The following is a 16,143-nucleotide window of genomic DNA, read 5'->3' as shown; positions in this document are numbered from 1 at the left end:
GCTCAGGCATGAGACAGACACCAAGCCCTTGTGTCTCCCCAGGTTGCAGGAAACACACTTGAAGCCTTATGAATTATTCTCTTAAAGTCCCTCTCACGTGGGCGGAAGCAAAGGAGAGGCACCGCCCTCCCTCTCGCCTTTCTTCCCCAAGGAGGAAAAACAGGAATGGAAAAGGAAATACCATAGGGTTCCAACAACTCTTTTCGGAAAGATTTTCTATTCCTAGCCTCATAACCCTCTAAACCTTCATAGGCTATGGGTGGGTGATTACCAATGCTGCTGGCTTGCCAGAGGAGGCGACTCTTAAAACATAAGTAGATGTAATTGAAGAAAGGAGAGTGTGCTATATGGGTGTGTCAGGCACAGAGCAGCATAGGAAGGATAACGAATGAGTATAGCATATTCTAGGAGCTCCATATGGCTACATGAGAAAGAGAGAGTTTGAGGGATGGTCAAAGAGATGGAACTGGAATGGGAGAACTGAGTTGTACCAGATCCTGGAGCATTTTGCCTACAATGCTAAATAATTTCAATGCTATCCTTTAGGATTAGCCATCGAAGGATATTTTTTAAAGAGAGTACATGTGTTTTATTTTCCTCTTAGCAAGATGACTTTGTGTGCAGTGCAGAAAGTTATGGTGAAGATTTATTTGATATGAATGAAAAACATTAATAAGCAATGTTCAGAGAATCTTCCAATCGGAATAAAAGAATTTCTCGCTTTTTTAATTTCTCAAAATCTTTATGATACAGTCTTGAAAGCCACTTATTCTCCTTAATTTGCTAGTTTCTTAGGGAGGCATCATGAGTAAGAGAGAAAAGCATGGGCTTTATTCCAGAATAATCTGGGTTTTATTTCAGCACCACTATTTACTTGTGACTTCAGACAAATATTGAACCTCTCTGGGTCTCAGTTTCCTTATATATAAAAATGACCCTAATCGTTGTATGAGTCAGAATAAACCAGATTATGGCCGCTATAATCACCAAACCCCAAATCTTATTCACTTATAGCAGTAAAGGTTTGATTCTTGTTGTCAATGCCTATCCAATATGGGTCAGCTGGCAGGTCTACTTTATGCTTCCCAACTGCAACCCACAGGGTGGTGGAGCACTCACCATCTTACACATGTGATCACTGTGGCTGATGGAAAGGGAGCTCTGGAGGGTCCTGCACCTACAAATAAATAGCTCGGTCTGAATGTGGCATACATGACTTCTGCTCACAATTCTTTGGTTAGAACAAATCACACTGCCCCACGCCACCACCAAGCAGCCCTGTGTGATACAACAAGTAGCTCCCCCACAAGGCCGTGGTGGGAGTTAAATGTGATTACAAACACAGGTGCTTGGCATGGAGCTTGAACCAAGCAGATTCTTACAAAGCTCTTCTATGAAGAGCAGCCTTATCCCAGCTTCTCATTAAATACTTTAGGAAAAGGATTATATTCTCAATAACACAGGTAGACATTGGGCCTTCCATTTCAAAATGATAAAAGGAAATTTGAAAATTCAAGTAAAGAGAAGTCCAATTAAAAAAAAAAACAAAAATCAAAAAATCAATTCATAGACATAAAGTGCCATTAAGGACAGAATTGGGGCAGAGGCAGCTGAGTATCCCTTGTGTAAGTTGAAAGGCTTTTAGCTGCAAGTCAAATTTAAAAACGAATAAATTTATTACCATGAGAACTCCTAGTCCCACTGCATGACAGGGTTCCAGGTTGTTTGATTCAGGAGCTCACTTATGTCAACAAAAATCCAGTTTTTCCATCTGTTTGCTCTGGCATCTGCAGTGTTGATTTTATTCACTACATCTTAAGACTGGATCCTCTTGAGTTCATGGAAAGCCTGTCAGAAGCTATCCACTGGGGTAGATAAATAATTGCTTTCTGGAAATTTTTTCTAAAGATGTGTAGGGAAATTCTCTGAAAGTCTCTGCCAAATATCTATTTATATATCATTGACTTATATTTAATCATTAGTTCTGTAAGTAGCAAAAGAAGTTGCTCTTACATCAATGAGTCTTCCCCTGATGGGAAGGAGAGGATGCTAGATAGACAACTAGTAGTCTACTCTGTACCCTTGAAAATAAGCAGCTGTGGTTTAAACAACTGATTCAGATCTTTAGCAATGTCTTATCAAAATGATGAGATAACTTGGTAGGATGTGCCTGTCAGACAATGGATTCTAATGCAGAAGCACAGAAGAGACACTGCATCCCTCCCTCTCTCACCTGTCCACAGTTATGAGATGTATCCATTCACACTCACCTTTAAATTCTCCTTCAGCTGTTCCCTTTCTGTGTTAGGGCCTCATAGCACAGGTATCTTTAGGGGACATTCTATATATTCCCTTGTAGATAAAGACACATCATAGCATTTCTTTGAGGCCTCAGTAACTGCATCCCTCGCAATGGAATTCGAAATGATCCCACCTCAGTGAAAATACCCCTCTGGGGTACCTCACATCCAGAGATATCTCCAATTCAAAATGTATTAAACCAAACTGATCACCAAATAAGACATTCCTGATAGTCTCTATCTCAGTTGATAGACTGCCACAGTTCCCTCTGATCTGGAATCAGCAGAGGTATCCCAAGTGACCTGATGACTTTTCATCTTCCCTACACTAATCCTTCTTCCATCCCACAAAACAAACTAATCTTTCTAATTAGAGTTCTGATTAAGTAGCTAGCTGCTGAAAGGCCAAGCATAGTTCATCATCTGTCCCCACCTCCACTTGGCTCTTTCCTGCCTCTCTGTGCCCTATCCCTGTGTTTGTATTCTGCATCTTGGTTACCAACTCCCATGCCCATCGATGCTTATACCACTCCTCTCAGAGGAATGCCTTGCTACCCCACCCCAGGCCCTACCACATCAGTCAGGATTCATTTCCTTCTGGGAAAAGAAAATACCTGTTTTCTATACAGCATTTATTTCTACACCATTATTACAGCATTCATCCCATTGATTATAGTAATGCGTTTGTATTTTAGCTCCCAGGAGGTAATTTCCATCCATGTTCATCTTGAACCTCTGAGCTTTGCCCAGAGCCTGCTATATAGTAAGCACTCAATGAATGCGTATCAAACTGAAAATAGGACAGAGACATGTAGAGCTGTTCCAGTAGTCTTCCTGTTTTTCTCCAGATTGCTTGACTCTGAAACTGCAGTAGAGCTTTGAGTAGCTGAAGGACAGAATTGTAATTTATAAAACAAAAAATACTACAAGTGACATGGTGATGACACTGACTATGTAGTTGAGCAGTTGGGGAATCATGTGCAATTCAGACACAGCTGACAGTGGAAGTAGAGAACTCTCACTCTTGGTCCATGGATCTGTAACTTTCTTTAGAGTCTACCCTCTCAACATGTGGAACAGCCATAGCATGGTTAAAGTAGAGTTGGGAAGACCATTTTTCAAGTTAATTTTTTTTATTTTGACATAATTATAGATTCACACACAGTTATTTGAAATAATGCAGATGACGCTCAGTACCATTTACCCTGTTTTTCCAAGTGGTAACATCTTACAAAACTATATTACAATATCACAACCAGAATACCGACATTGAGACAATCCATCCCTCTTGTTCATATTTCTTTTGTTTTACTTGTACTCGTGTGTGTGTGCGTGTGTGTGTGTGTGTGTGTGTGTGTGTGTGTGTGTGTGTATTAAGTTCTATACAGTTTTACCACAGGGGTAGGTTCATGTATCTACCACTGCAGTCAAGACACAGAACAGGGTCCCTCCCGGTATCATTTTATAACCACACCCACTTCCCTTTTACCTTCCCCCCCTCACCCCTACTCCCTCCTTAACCTATATTAACTATGAGTCTGTTCTCCATTTCCATAATTTTGTCATTTTAAGAATGTCATATAAATGGATTACATTGTGCAAACTTTGGGGATTGGCTTTTTCTCAACATAATTCTCTAGAGATCCATCCAAGCATGTATCGATAGTTCACTTTTGGTATGGACGTACCACAGTTTAACCATTCGCCTGGTTGAAGGACATCTGTGTTGTGTCTCATTTTGGGTTATTACAAATAAAGCTGCTGTGAACATTGATGTACAGGTTTTTGTGTGAACATGTTTCCCATTTCTCTGAGATTAATGCCAAATATGCAATTTCTGGGTCTTATGGTAATTTCATGTTTACTTTTTTATAAGAAATTGCCAAATTGTTTTTCAAGAATGCCTGTACCATTTTACATTCCCTCCAATGAGTGACCCCCTTCATCCTTTCCAACATTTAGTGTTGTCACTATTTTTTATTTTACTATTCTGATACATATATATATACATATATATATATATTCTGATACATATATATACATATATAGTGTATATATATAGATGATAGATAGATAGATAGATAGATAGATAGATAGATAGATAGATAGATAGATAGATATAGACAGATAGATTGAGGTTGGAGTTTGCAGTTCCCTAAGGGCTGATAATGAGGTTGAACATCCTATTGTGTGCTTATTTGCCGTCTGCTTATCATCCTCAGTGACATGACTTTTATCTATTTTCTACTGGATTTTTTTGTTGTTGTTTTACTGTTTAGCTTTGAGGGTTCTTTGTATATTCCAGATGCTGTTCCTTTATTGTATATGAGGAAGACTAATTTATCAAATTTTCCTTTTATGGGTCATGCTTTTGGTGTCAAACTCTTTGCCTAGTTGGAGATCCCAAAGATTTTTCTGTTTTTTTCCCCCTAAAAGTCTTATAATTTTACATTCACATTTAAATCCATGATCCATTTGAGTTTATTTTTGTACAAGGTGTGAAGTTTAGGTCAGTTTATTATTTTTGTCTATGGATATCCAATTTTTCCAGCACCATTTGTTGTTCAAAGGCTATTTTTTCTCCATGAAATTCCTTCTGTACCTTTGTCAAAGACAGTAGGGAATATTTGTGTAGGTCTATTTCTGAATTCTTTATTCCATCCTATCAATCTATATGTCTTATCCCTCTGCCCATACTATAATGTGTTGATTACAGTAGCTATATTGTAAGCCTGAATATTGGGTTCAGTGATTCCTCCCATTTTATTCTACTTTTTCAAGGTATTTCAGTATTCTGGGGCTTGTACCTTTCCTATAAATTTTAGAACATATTGTTTTATTTCTATAATGTAAATTACATTAAAAATATTAAATAAAATAATATTTTTCTGGAAATTGTTTTGTTTCTTCTATACATCACCAGAAAAGGTTGTTGCTTGTGTGTCAATATGCTCTTAAATTTAAACTTTCTCAAAAATAAAAAAAAAAAACATAATTTTTTAGGATTTTAATATAATTATTGTGTGGCTTTTAATACTAAAATTAGAGTTTGCTCTTATAATATTAATAAATTTACTAAATTTTTTAGCCATTTCTTTAGCCTTTTTTTCTTGTAATGTTATTAGTTTCAATTATACAATGCATTGGTTAGACATTTATGTAGTTTATAAAACAATCCCCTGGATCACTCTATCACCCTTCTGGCTCTATACATAGCCATTACATTACTGCTGACTGCATTCCCTGTGCGATGCTCCCTCTCCCCAAGACCATCTATCAACTACTAATTTGTACTTTTTTAACCCTTCGGTGCTTTCTTCCAGTCCCCCACCCGCTACCCCTCTGGCCATTCCAGATTGTCTTCTGTATTTGTGAGTCTGTTTTCAATTAATTTGTTCTTTTCGTTCCTTAGATTCCACATATAAGTGAAATCATATGGTATTTATCTTTCTCTGTTTGACTTACTTCACTCAGCATAATAACTTCTAGGTCTATCCATGTCATTGCAAATAGAATTTCATTTTTTATGACTGAGTAGTATTCCATTGTACATATGAGCCATAACTTCTTTATCTAATTGTCTGTTGATGGGCATTTATGTTGCTTCCATATCTTGGCTATGTAAATAGTGCTGCCATGAACTTAGGGATGCAAAGATCTTTACAAATTATTGTTTTGGTTTTCTGTGGATAAATAACCTAAAAGTACAATTGCTAGGTCAAAAGGTATATCCATTTTCAATTTTTTGAGGAAGCTCCACACTGTTTTCCAAAGTGGCTGTACCAATTTGCAATCCCACCAACAGTGTATGGGTATTTCCTTTTCTCTACATTCTCACCAATGCTTGTTCTTTGATTTATTGATAATAGCCATTCTGATAGGTGTGGGTGATATATCATTATGGTTTTAATTTGCATTTCTCTGATGGCTAGTGATCTTGTGCATCTTTTCATATATCTATTGGCTATCTATCTCCTCTTTGGAGAAATATCCATTCGGGTCTTCTGCACATTTTTTAATTGGATTGTTTTTTGTTGTTGAGTTGTATGAGTTCTTTATAATTTTGGATATCATAAGCAAATATCTTCTCCCAATCAGTAGGTTGTCTTTTCTTTTGTTAATAGGTTCCTTTGCTATGCAAAAACTTTTTAGTTTGTAGTCCCATTTATTCTTTCTTTTGTTTTCTTTACCCAAGGAGATATATCCAAAAAGAAATTACTAGTAGCAATATCAGAAAAATTACTGCCTATGTTTTCTTCTAGAAGTTTTATGATTTAGGGTCTTACATTTAAGACTTTAATCCATTTTGAGTCTATTCTTGTATATTGTATAAGAAGGTGGTCCAGTTTCATTTATTTTCATGTATCTGTCCAATTTTTCCAACACCATTTATTGAGGTGACCGTCTTTACCCCATTGCATATTCTTGCCTCCTTTGTCAAATATTAAATGAGTGTATAGATGTGGATTTATTTCTGGAATCTCTATTCTGTTCCATTGATCAATGTATCTTTTTTTATGCCAGTACCATGCTTTTTTGATTACTGTAGCCTGGTAGTACAGTTTGATATCAGATAGTGTGACACCTCCAACTTTGCTTTTCTTTCTCAAGATTACCATGGCTAGTCAAGATCTCTTATGGTTCCATATAAATTTTATGATTATTTGTTCTGGTTCTCTGAAAAATGTCATTGGTATTTTGATAGGGATTGCATTGAATCCATAAATTGCTTTGGGTAGTATGGCCATTTTAATGATGTTGATTCTTCCTACTCATGAGCATGGTTTATGTTTTCATTTAATTGTGGCTTCTTCAACTTCCTTTTTTAATTACTTATAATTTTCTAAGAACAGGTATTTTACTTCCTTGGTTAATTTGATTCCCAAGTATTTTATTTATTTATTTTTGATGCAATTGTAAATAGGATTGTTTTCTTAATTTCTCTTTCTGAAAGTTTACCATCAGTGTATAAAAATGCTACTGACTTCTGAATATTAATTTTGTATTCTGCTACTTTACTGAACTCATTGATCAGTTCCAACAGTTTTTTGGTGGAATCTTCAGAGTTCTCTATATATAGTATTATGTCATCTGCAAATAATGAAAGTTCTTCCTTTCCAATTTGGTTATCTTTTATTTCTCTGTCTTGTCTGATTGCAATAGTGTTTCTCTTTTGTTACTCCATTTACTAGTTATGTTAGATTTACAATATTTGGCTTAAACTTGAACTAAGAATCTTGACTCATAATCCACATTTTCCTTTCTCATTCAATGAAGAAAATTTTCAATTATTGAATGCCATTTCAGCATCATGTTAGAAAAGAAAAATTTTCATGATTGTTTATTTTAATTATTAAGCCTGATAATGTCTTTACAAAAAGATGTCTGCCCAAATAACTGTTACTCATGTAAATAATATAAAATGCATTCAGACTGTCTTCACTGCAGGACTGGACAAGAGTATATTTGTATGAAAAATAATTTAATGGCTAATGTACTTGTCTACACCAAGAAATAGACTCACCAGTCTGCAGTATCCATCCTGGGGGAGTCAGTTGGATGTTTCTTTAACAAAATTCTAAAATATAATGGTTCTTTCTCCTCAGATGAAATGATCTCCTCTCTTTAACAAAAATAAAATGAAAGTTCCTTTACAAGATCTATAAAGTGGATTTTAGAATAAGGTTGTCTATGTTTACAAAATACCTTACTGAGAATTTGATAGAAATTGCATTAGACCTTCAAATTAATTTGGGGAGAATTGGCATCTTTACTGTGTTGAGTTGGAAAGTCCACTTCTGCTTTATAATTTAGTGGTGAACATGTATATATTTGAGCAATCTCATACAAATGGCGTGCTGGCACATAATAGGAGCTTAATAAATATTTATAGGACAGAGGGAAGACAGGAGTGCCAGGCAAAGTCTTGAAGAGTTTGGATCACTAGTTCCCAAATCTGACTGTTATCTACAACCTCTCCTGAGCTTTACACAATTACAAATTTCTTGGTTTCACCTCAGCTTTGATGATTCACAATCTCCAGGGTTGATGCTAGTGAAACAATTTTTTTTCAAAATTAATTTTTGTAATTGAGGTAACATTGGTTAATAACATTATATACATTTCAAGTGTACGAAATTATAATTTAGTAGCTCTATACTCCATTGTGTGCTCACCACCAAAAGTCTAGCATCTGTTACTATATATTTGACCCTTTTTACCCTTACCCATATGAATCTAGAGTTAATTCTCGGGTACAGCCAAGTTTGAGAATGTACTATATAAAAGCCAGACATGGAAGCAGTTGCAGGCAATGAGCTAAGTCCCTCAGGACCTCACTGTTCTTTCTAACATTTGCCCTGAAACAAAGGACAGGGGCAATCAAATTCACCCAAGGCAAATTAACAAGTTCTTCATGAGACATGAATCAAAATGAGTAAACATGCCTGGGGGAAATGGAGACTAGATTAGTTTTGAACCTGTAGCCACCCATGTCTTTTCCAAAGAGAAAATAAGTAGCCAGAGGAAAAAAGCAGTTCAAAATTGTAAATACTGTTATTCATTTCATTGCATATTAAATCAATTCCCTAACCAAGAGGCCTGTGAAACTGTGTAACACTGTACCAATGGAACTGGCTACAGCCCTGAGAGCATCTGACACAAGACTGTTCAGATGCCTAGAAACTTTTTTTCATTAACAGCATACCAGGCCACATAACCTGTAAGTCTTTCCTATCATAAAAGGAACAGGAAATTAGATATAAAGGCACACAGAGAAGAGTGCATAAATTAGGATTTAGGGCACAGGCATTTTTAAACCTTTGCCTTTGTGTTGCCTTTTTTTTTTTTTTTTTTTTTTTTTTTTGGCTGTTTCGGTTTCTTTGTTTTCAGTTTCTTTGTAAAATTTATTATGTCAATAATTAATATACAAAAGTAAAGAAATTTTTAACAAGATAAAGTATAGTCTCCTAATCGTCACCCAACACTGGGTGATTTCTCTTCCATTGCTGAACATTTCCTTCTGTTCATTGAACTTTGTGTGCATACATGTGCTTTTATAGCTCTAATAGCTTACGATTTTGAGGTACTACATCAGTTTCTTTAAGTTGCGAATTTTTGTATTTATTTTTTGTTTTCTTGACTGCATAATATTTCATTATGCTACTGTACAATAATTGTCTCTTTTTAAACCATACTGCCTTTAAATTTCTACATGTTATTCTATTGCCATTTCGATTCTATTCTATTCTATTCTTTTTCACCATGTTGACATAATTGTCTTTAATATTGACATATTCTAAAGCATTTTAGCTATTTTCATTTTGCTATTTTTTCTGAGAGCACTGTAATGAATATCTTAAAACAACAGATTTTTTTCTGATACTAAATTATTTCTCTGGGATAAATTCTCAGAAATGACATTGTTAGGTCATTGGACATAAGCATTTTAATGGCTTTTACTATTTCTGAGTATGTCAGCTTCACCAAAATTTTTCCAAAATTAGATCGTATTTTTAAATTTTCCAAATATGGTGAATGTAAATGAGTACATTGACATTATTTTGATTAGAATGAGTTTGTCCACCATATGTATTTTATTATATACATTGTCTATTGAAATCTTTTATTAATCTATAAAACATTTTAATGTGCTTTATAAATATTATAGATATTAATCAGGATTCACAATTATGTAAATGGTTTCCCAACCTATTGCTCCTAGTTTTACACTAATTTTATCATTGCTATTTCAATATAATCAACTCTGTAGTTCTTCTTCGTTATGCATTTTATCTATTACTGTAAGCCAAAGTTAAGTTTACTATTCCTCTGTAGATGTGATACACTAGAATCTGTTTTCTAAGGGCTTTTTCTGATGTCTTTTTTTTTTTTTTTGCATTTCATCAACTTAAATTTAGTAGATGAATAGTTTAGAATCTAAATCATCTTTTTCAATCATCCCTGTTCTCTCTATGAAGTTGTTCTCCACCATGCTGAGACACTGACTGCCATGTGACACCCATTATATAGTTCTGAGTGTGTTCCATGGCTCACACTGTAGTCCATCAAGTCTATTTCTTTTGTGCATTTGCTAATCCCACATGGTTTTAGTTTTTTGGTATGGTGTTGGCTATATGTCTAATACCTGGTAATGCTAGATCTGCCACCTCACTCTTCCTTTTTTATTAGATACTGTTCCTGTCCTATTTTTCCTTCATATAATCTTTAGAATCAGGTGGCTGAGTCCCAAAAGAAAACACTTTCAAAAGAATTTATACCCATATGGAGTCGCATATGAAGAACACAGAAAGATGCCAAAACACACTATCATGGCATTTGAGCCAAGACCCTTAGCATATTCCTTTAAGGAAATTAGGGGCACTTTGAAAACCATGAAAACTCCTTCAACTAAGGGAGAACTAAAAGGTACTAACTGGAATATTGTATCTGTCTTAGAAAGTGTGTACCAGTGCAACACAAGACCTTGCCTTATCCTGGTTTATCTTGATGTAGAAGTTTGGTTCTCTTCTTTTACAAGGAGAAACGCCCCCTCTACTCTCCAGCCATGAGTGCAAGGGTACACACACACACACACACACACACACACACACACAGAGCTTTACTTGATGTAAACCCCAAGACCGAAGAGAGGTCATGGCCACTATCCAAAATGAGTCTCAGAAGTGTGATCTTTTCAAAGTTAGTTCTTAAAAGCTGGAGCAGACCCTTCATTCCAGGTCACCCTCTTAAGCATCTCCTCTTTCCCGTTGGTGGAACCTATGGGCACATTCTCTGAGCCAAGAACATCTGAAGGATCTTCCATGTGATCACAATTAAAAGAATGTCCATGCAGAAACCCTCAGGTTCTGCCTCAGGAGATTGTGTTTACCTAAAACAATAAGTAGCTTTTATTTGATGGCCTTGCCATTTTGCTGGCAGCCTTCCCTAAACAGAACAGTTGCATTGCCTTTTAATCCTACTGGACAACAGGGCTTGTTTTAGCCTCATTAGAGAAGAATATTATGTAAGGGAAAAGGTAGGGTTCATGACATGATGGAAAGACGTGTGTGTTATACAAGTCCACATGAAAAGACACATTCTTGGGGGAAATGTAAAAATGCACCAAAAGTAGAACCAGGTAGATGCAGTGTGAATTTACTCCTCCTAGCTGTACGATCTTAGAAAAATTAAATAAACCTTCTAAGCATTGTTCATAAAAGAAATAATAATACTATTCAAATTCAATGTGAGGATTAAATTAAATAATTTATAGAAACTACCTATGCACTATTATTGTCTTCTCTATTTCATCCAGACTTCTCCCCACTTCCAGGATGAGATCAAAAATATATACAACAGAGGTCCTTAATCTTTTGGGGGTTATGGATCACTTAGAGAATTTGATGAGTGTTAAGAGCTGCTTTTTCCAAAAGAACCACACAAGTCAACATTCTAAATGTGGAGGACCATGGATGCCTTTAAACGCATTTGTAGATTGCTCAATGGAGCCCAAGCTAAGAACTCAAACCTGCACACCTGTCTTCCATCAACAGGAAAGGATAAGTGACTGTCTCAGAACTCAGCCTAACTATATTCTAAGCCATGCATAGCTGCAGGCTAGTCAGTCCACCCCAGACCCACTGAACAGTCTTGTCATAAATCACTACCTCTCCCCTTCCCCATCTCATTCCTCATGTGAAGGCACAAGTCTGACTGCCTAGTTCCTTTGTCTGCATGGGGAAAAAACCAACAGGTTTGAATGCATTCATAAGATTACATCATCTCACTGAAGTTATTTCCTTCTTTATGATTAATATTAAAAATATCTTACACCTTTGTGTCCTTACTACAGTGTGCTAAACACTTGATACTCATTGTCTTCTAAATCTTACAACAAGAGCATGAGCGGGCTTTTGTTATTCCCATTAGGCAGTCAGTTAGCTAAGTCCTAGATGGTTTAAAAGCTATTTGCTGCAGGTGACCCAGCTAGTGAGTGATGGAGTCTGAGCCTCTCCAACCACAAACCCCTGCTGTCACTACTCTTCTCCACAGCCTCCCTCCAAGGTACTGTAGATCTCATGGGACATTTCATAATTACTGATACTCGTGTTCCTTAGTTGCTTCCCTGTAGGTCCCCAAAGCATTGCTGACTCTATCTTCTCTTAGCTCCCCAACCCTGATAAGTCCTCTCCAGAAGATTCCCTTCCACACATAAGCCACTCTTGCATGCTCAACACTTTTGTGAATCCATAATGTATCATTCCCAAGGTTGTTAGAGTATGCAACGTCCCCATAAATGATATGCACGGTCTTCAAGGCCTCCATTAACTTGTCATCCCCTCTATTAATTTGTTGCTTCCATTTCAGATAAGAACCGGCCCTTTTGTCATATTTGAATTTCACGTATCTACCCCGCCTTATCAGTTTGGCTGCCACTGTCCTCTAAAAATCCAGTTCAATCATTTGTGGCAAAAAAATGTAGCTGGGACACAGTGGAGTTAAAGTGAACAAGTGTGTTTCAATTATAGCTGAATCTTCATGAACCAGTGCCTCAATAAATTTCAATGCACCTTGAAAATGTGTTTATGTGAAAGTTTCTTGAACATTCGGCATTTTTTAAAATACTGGAACTAATTATGTTGTAGGTATTTTAACAGAAAGTTGGGTTGTTTAGCAACCTGTCAAGAGTTTAATCCACTTTACTCCTAGTCTGACAGTTTTTGTTACACTTACTCCTCACATGTCTTCATCAGTATGATTTGACCCCAGCCTGATGATCTAGTCTCAACTTCTAGCAGCATCTTGTGTTAATAGTTGGCCTTTCTTTATCAAGAAAGAGTTTGCTATGTTGAATGAACCACAGTGACTCAGCAAGAAGGGCCACGTTACATGATAACAAAACTGTCCTCACAAATATAGCAAGCCCAGGACCATGAAGGAGCAGATGAAACAGAAATAAGTACTTTACAAGCAGCCCACCAAAGGAGAGACACCTGGGGAAAGATGATATACCCAGACGGTGCTGGAAGCAGCAGAGGACAGCACTGAACACTGGTCCGTGGTGTGGGAGACCTGGGTTTGAATCCTGATTCTGTCACTTATTTACTATATGACCCCTGGGAAAGTCCCAAATGTCATATGTAAAACTGGAATGGTAATAATCTTATCTTATAGGGTTGTCGTTACAGACATGGTAAGTGCTCAGTGAAAACATCTGCCATGATGGTGTGTGATCCCCCAGAGGGGATGTGAGGGGGATGCAGTGATGCCCCAGGACCATCGGCCAGCCAAAATGGGCTAAAAACACAGACCCCCACTAGAAGAACTCAGCCTGGCCTCGCTCCACCCACACAAAGTGATACCCACCTGAAATGCCTTCATCTGGGTCCTCTAGGTCTTCCCATCCACTCTCGATAACATAGGAGACTGCTAGAGGCAAAGACTCTGAGAGAGCACCCCAAGAACAGAACTGTGGCAGGGAAATGGTCCCTGAATCTGCTTCTAAACAGTCTGCACAGGGTAGCTGGTCTTCTTATGTACAGTTAGTTGATATGTATCTTACTATCATCTTACTATTCATCTTCCATGGTGGGAGAAAGGGCATCAGGTGGATGGCATATGCCACTTTCCTCATCATCCCTGTCAAAATCAGGACTAGAAAATGGAAACTCATGTATCATCCAGCATTGATCAGAAATTTCTCTCCCCACTTTCCCTTGCTTTTTAGGATTTTCATCATGACACATCACAGGAGAGCCAACCAGGGTTCAAACAGTTCTTGTCAGGGACTGCTCTGGGATCAGGGGGTGAACAGTGAATAAGGCATGACCCTTGTCCTTGAGAAGCCCCCAAATTAATGGAAAAGTGTGAGCAGTGAATAAATGTCACAATCCGTAGTTAAGGGCTATGGAAGAGGCAACATAAAACATTATGGGAGCAGGAGAAGCTCCTTACCAAGCCCCCTTACCATGGGGGACTTTCCAAAGGGCATGGCATTGAAAGCAAATCTATAACCCAGTTCTAGGGCAGAGTTTACATGGGGAGTCACTTAGACCTTGAGCAAGTTTATTAACTCCTCTGGGACCTCAGCTTTCTCATCTGAAAAAAAAAAATGGGAAGATCAAGAAACTTATAGAATGTTGGAATACTTAAATAATTCTGATATAGCTATCCATGGTTTCTGGTACAGGGTAAGGTCTCAGGAAGTAGATGCCATTATTACTACTTTGGTTATGATTATGTCAACAGAAGAATTAGATGGAAAGGGCTAAAGCAGGAGACTGGGAGCAACTCAACCAGGTGAACTTCAAAGCACTTTGTGCAAATATCAGGTTCTTTTCTGAGTGCTGAAAAAGTGTCCATTTAGAAGCAGCCAGCTGGAATGACATTTACTCCCCACAAGAGGCAGATGAACAGTGAGGCTCATTGTCTGGCGATGAAGACAGAGAAACATGAAAGAGTAGCCTTCTAGAGGCTACCCAAGGTCACCATGCATGCTTTTTGATTAGAAAGAGCAGTTGATGCAGATGGAAGAGCATTTCACACAGTTTCAAGCATTCAGAGAAAAGTGCTCAGAAAATATCTGTCGAAAGGCTGGTTAGAGATGATGAGTAGGAAAATCTAAAAGAAATGCACACAGATTTAGTTTTTTTACTGAATACAAGAATCTTGGTTCATCATTCTCCTTTTCCACCCCCATATCAATGGGTTGTCTTTGTTATTTGTCCCCTGACCTCCATTTCCCTTCCCTTAAAATCAGCTCTGGCACCTCCCAATAGCTAATAGCTACAAGCCCCCCAAACACCCATAGAGCCTGTCTTCATCCCCAGTAGAGCCAGACTATCTGTCCCAACCTGAGTTTTATTGTCAATAAGATTTTTTCTGCACACGAGAGTTACAGGGTATATGTAAATATACACACATTCACATGTATATAAGGAAACTGTATGCTACAAGGGCCAAAGAGGAACATTCACGTTAAGAAACCAGAATTTCAAAATCATTAAGCACTTTGAGGGAAAATTGGTTTAAAACCTTAAAGTACTTTACCAAATTGTAAAGAAACTGTGTTTTCCTATAAACATAGTGAGGAAACACCATGGAAGTTTGGTTAAAAAATGGGAACTCTAGCCTGTTGCCTAGGCCCTTCGCATGCCCCACCCCCATGCTCCCCAAGCAACAGGCTTCTTTCTCCTTCCACACCAAGAGGAAGCCAGTGGCAACACACGCCCATCAGCCACTGCAGTGCCTGACTGTCCACACCTCAACTCCTACTACCATGCTTTACTAACCTTTCTAATAACCTCCTTGATCTCTAGGTTTGGTTTGGGGCTTCAGCTACTGGCCTTGCCTTGATAGAAAAACTAAGAGGCAAGGGTCAGAGATCCCTAGGACACTTGATGGCCTCCAGGGTGAAATCCTAGCTATCATTGCATTGCAAGTTAGGAAGAATTGACCGCCTTTCTATCTGCCCTCTGACATATGCCACCAGGCTGCCCTTGAGATCTGAATGTAGGTGTGGAGAAAGGTGAGGAAGGTAAAAAGAGATACATCAAGGTCTATGAGAGCCCCAAGACAGAGCCTATTTCATGCAAGGGGCAAGGCTTGGAGACTTGGGGAAGTTAATAAGGATGGTGGCATTGCTTTAGAGCAAGACTAGATGTTTTGGCAGGTGGACAAGCTGAGTAAAGAGGGCTCAAAGCCAGCTCAGGGCATCTAGAGATAATGTAGCAAGTCTCCTATCTAGAGCCAAAGAGGACCAGTTTTCTCAGAGCATTCTATTGTCCTCCACATTTAAGGACCTCGTTCCCTCCCTACCAAGGAGCCTTTTACAGACCGGTGA

General features: G+C 37.7%; 1 protein-coding gene across 1 annotated transcript in view; it reads right to left on the bottom strand.

Moving 5' to 3' along the window:
• Positions 1-14,872: 14,872 nt before the first annotated feature.
• Positions 14,873-16,143, bottom strand: part of FRMPD2 (FERM and PDZ domain containing 2) — an 89,787-nt gene continuing 88,516 nt past the window's right edge. Inside the window, exon 29 of the mRNA XM_016142783.2 lies at positions 14,873-14,921. Coding sequence (XP_015998269.2) covers positions 14,873-14,921 — 49 coding nt within the window. The remainder of the gene's footprint in view (positions 14,922-16,143) is intronic.

This window comes from Rousettus aegyptiacus, unplaced genomic scaffold, assembly GCF_014176215.1.
Source record: "Rousettus aegyptiacus isolate mRouAeg1 unplaced genomic scaffold, mRouAeg1.p scaffold_m13_p_6, whole genome shotgun sequence".
NCBI classification, from domain to species: Eukaryota; Metazoa; Chordata; class Mammalia; order Chiroptera; family Pteropodidae; genus Rousettus; species Rousettus aegyptiacus.
The sequence above is the reverse complement of the archived record's forward strand: the minus strand, read 5'-3'. Positions and strand labels throughout refer to the sequence as shown.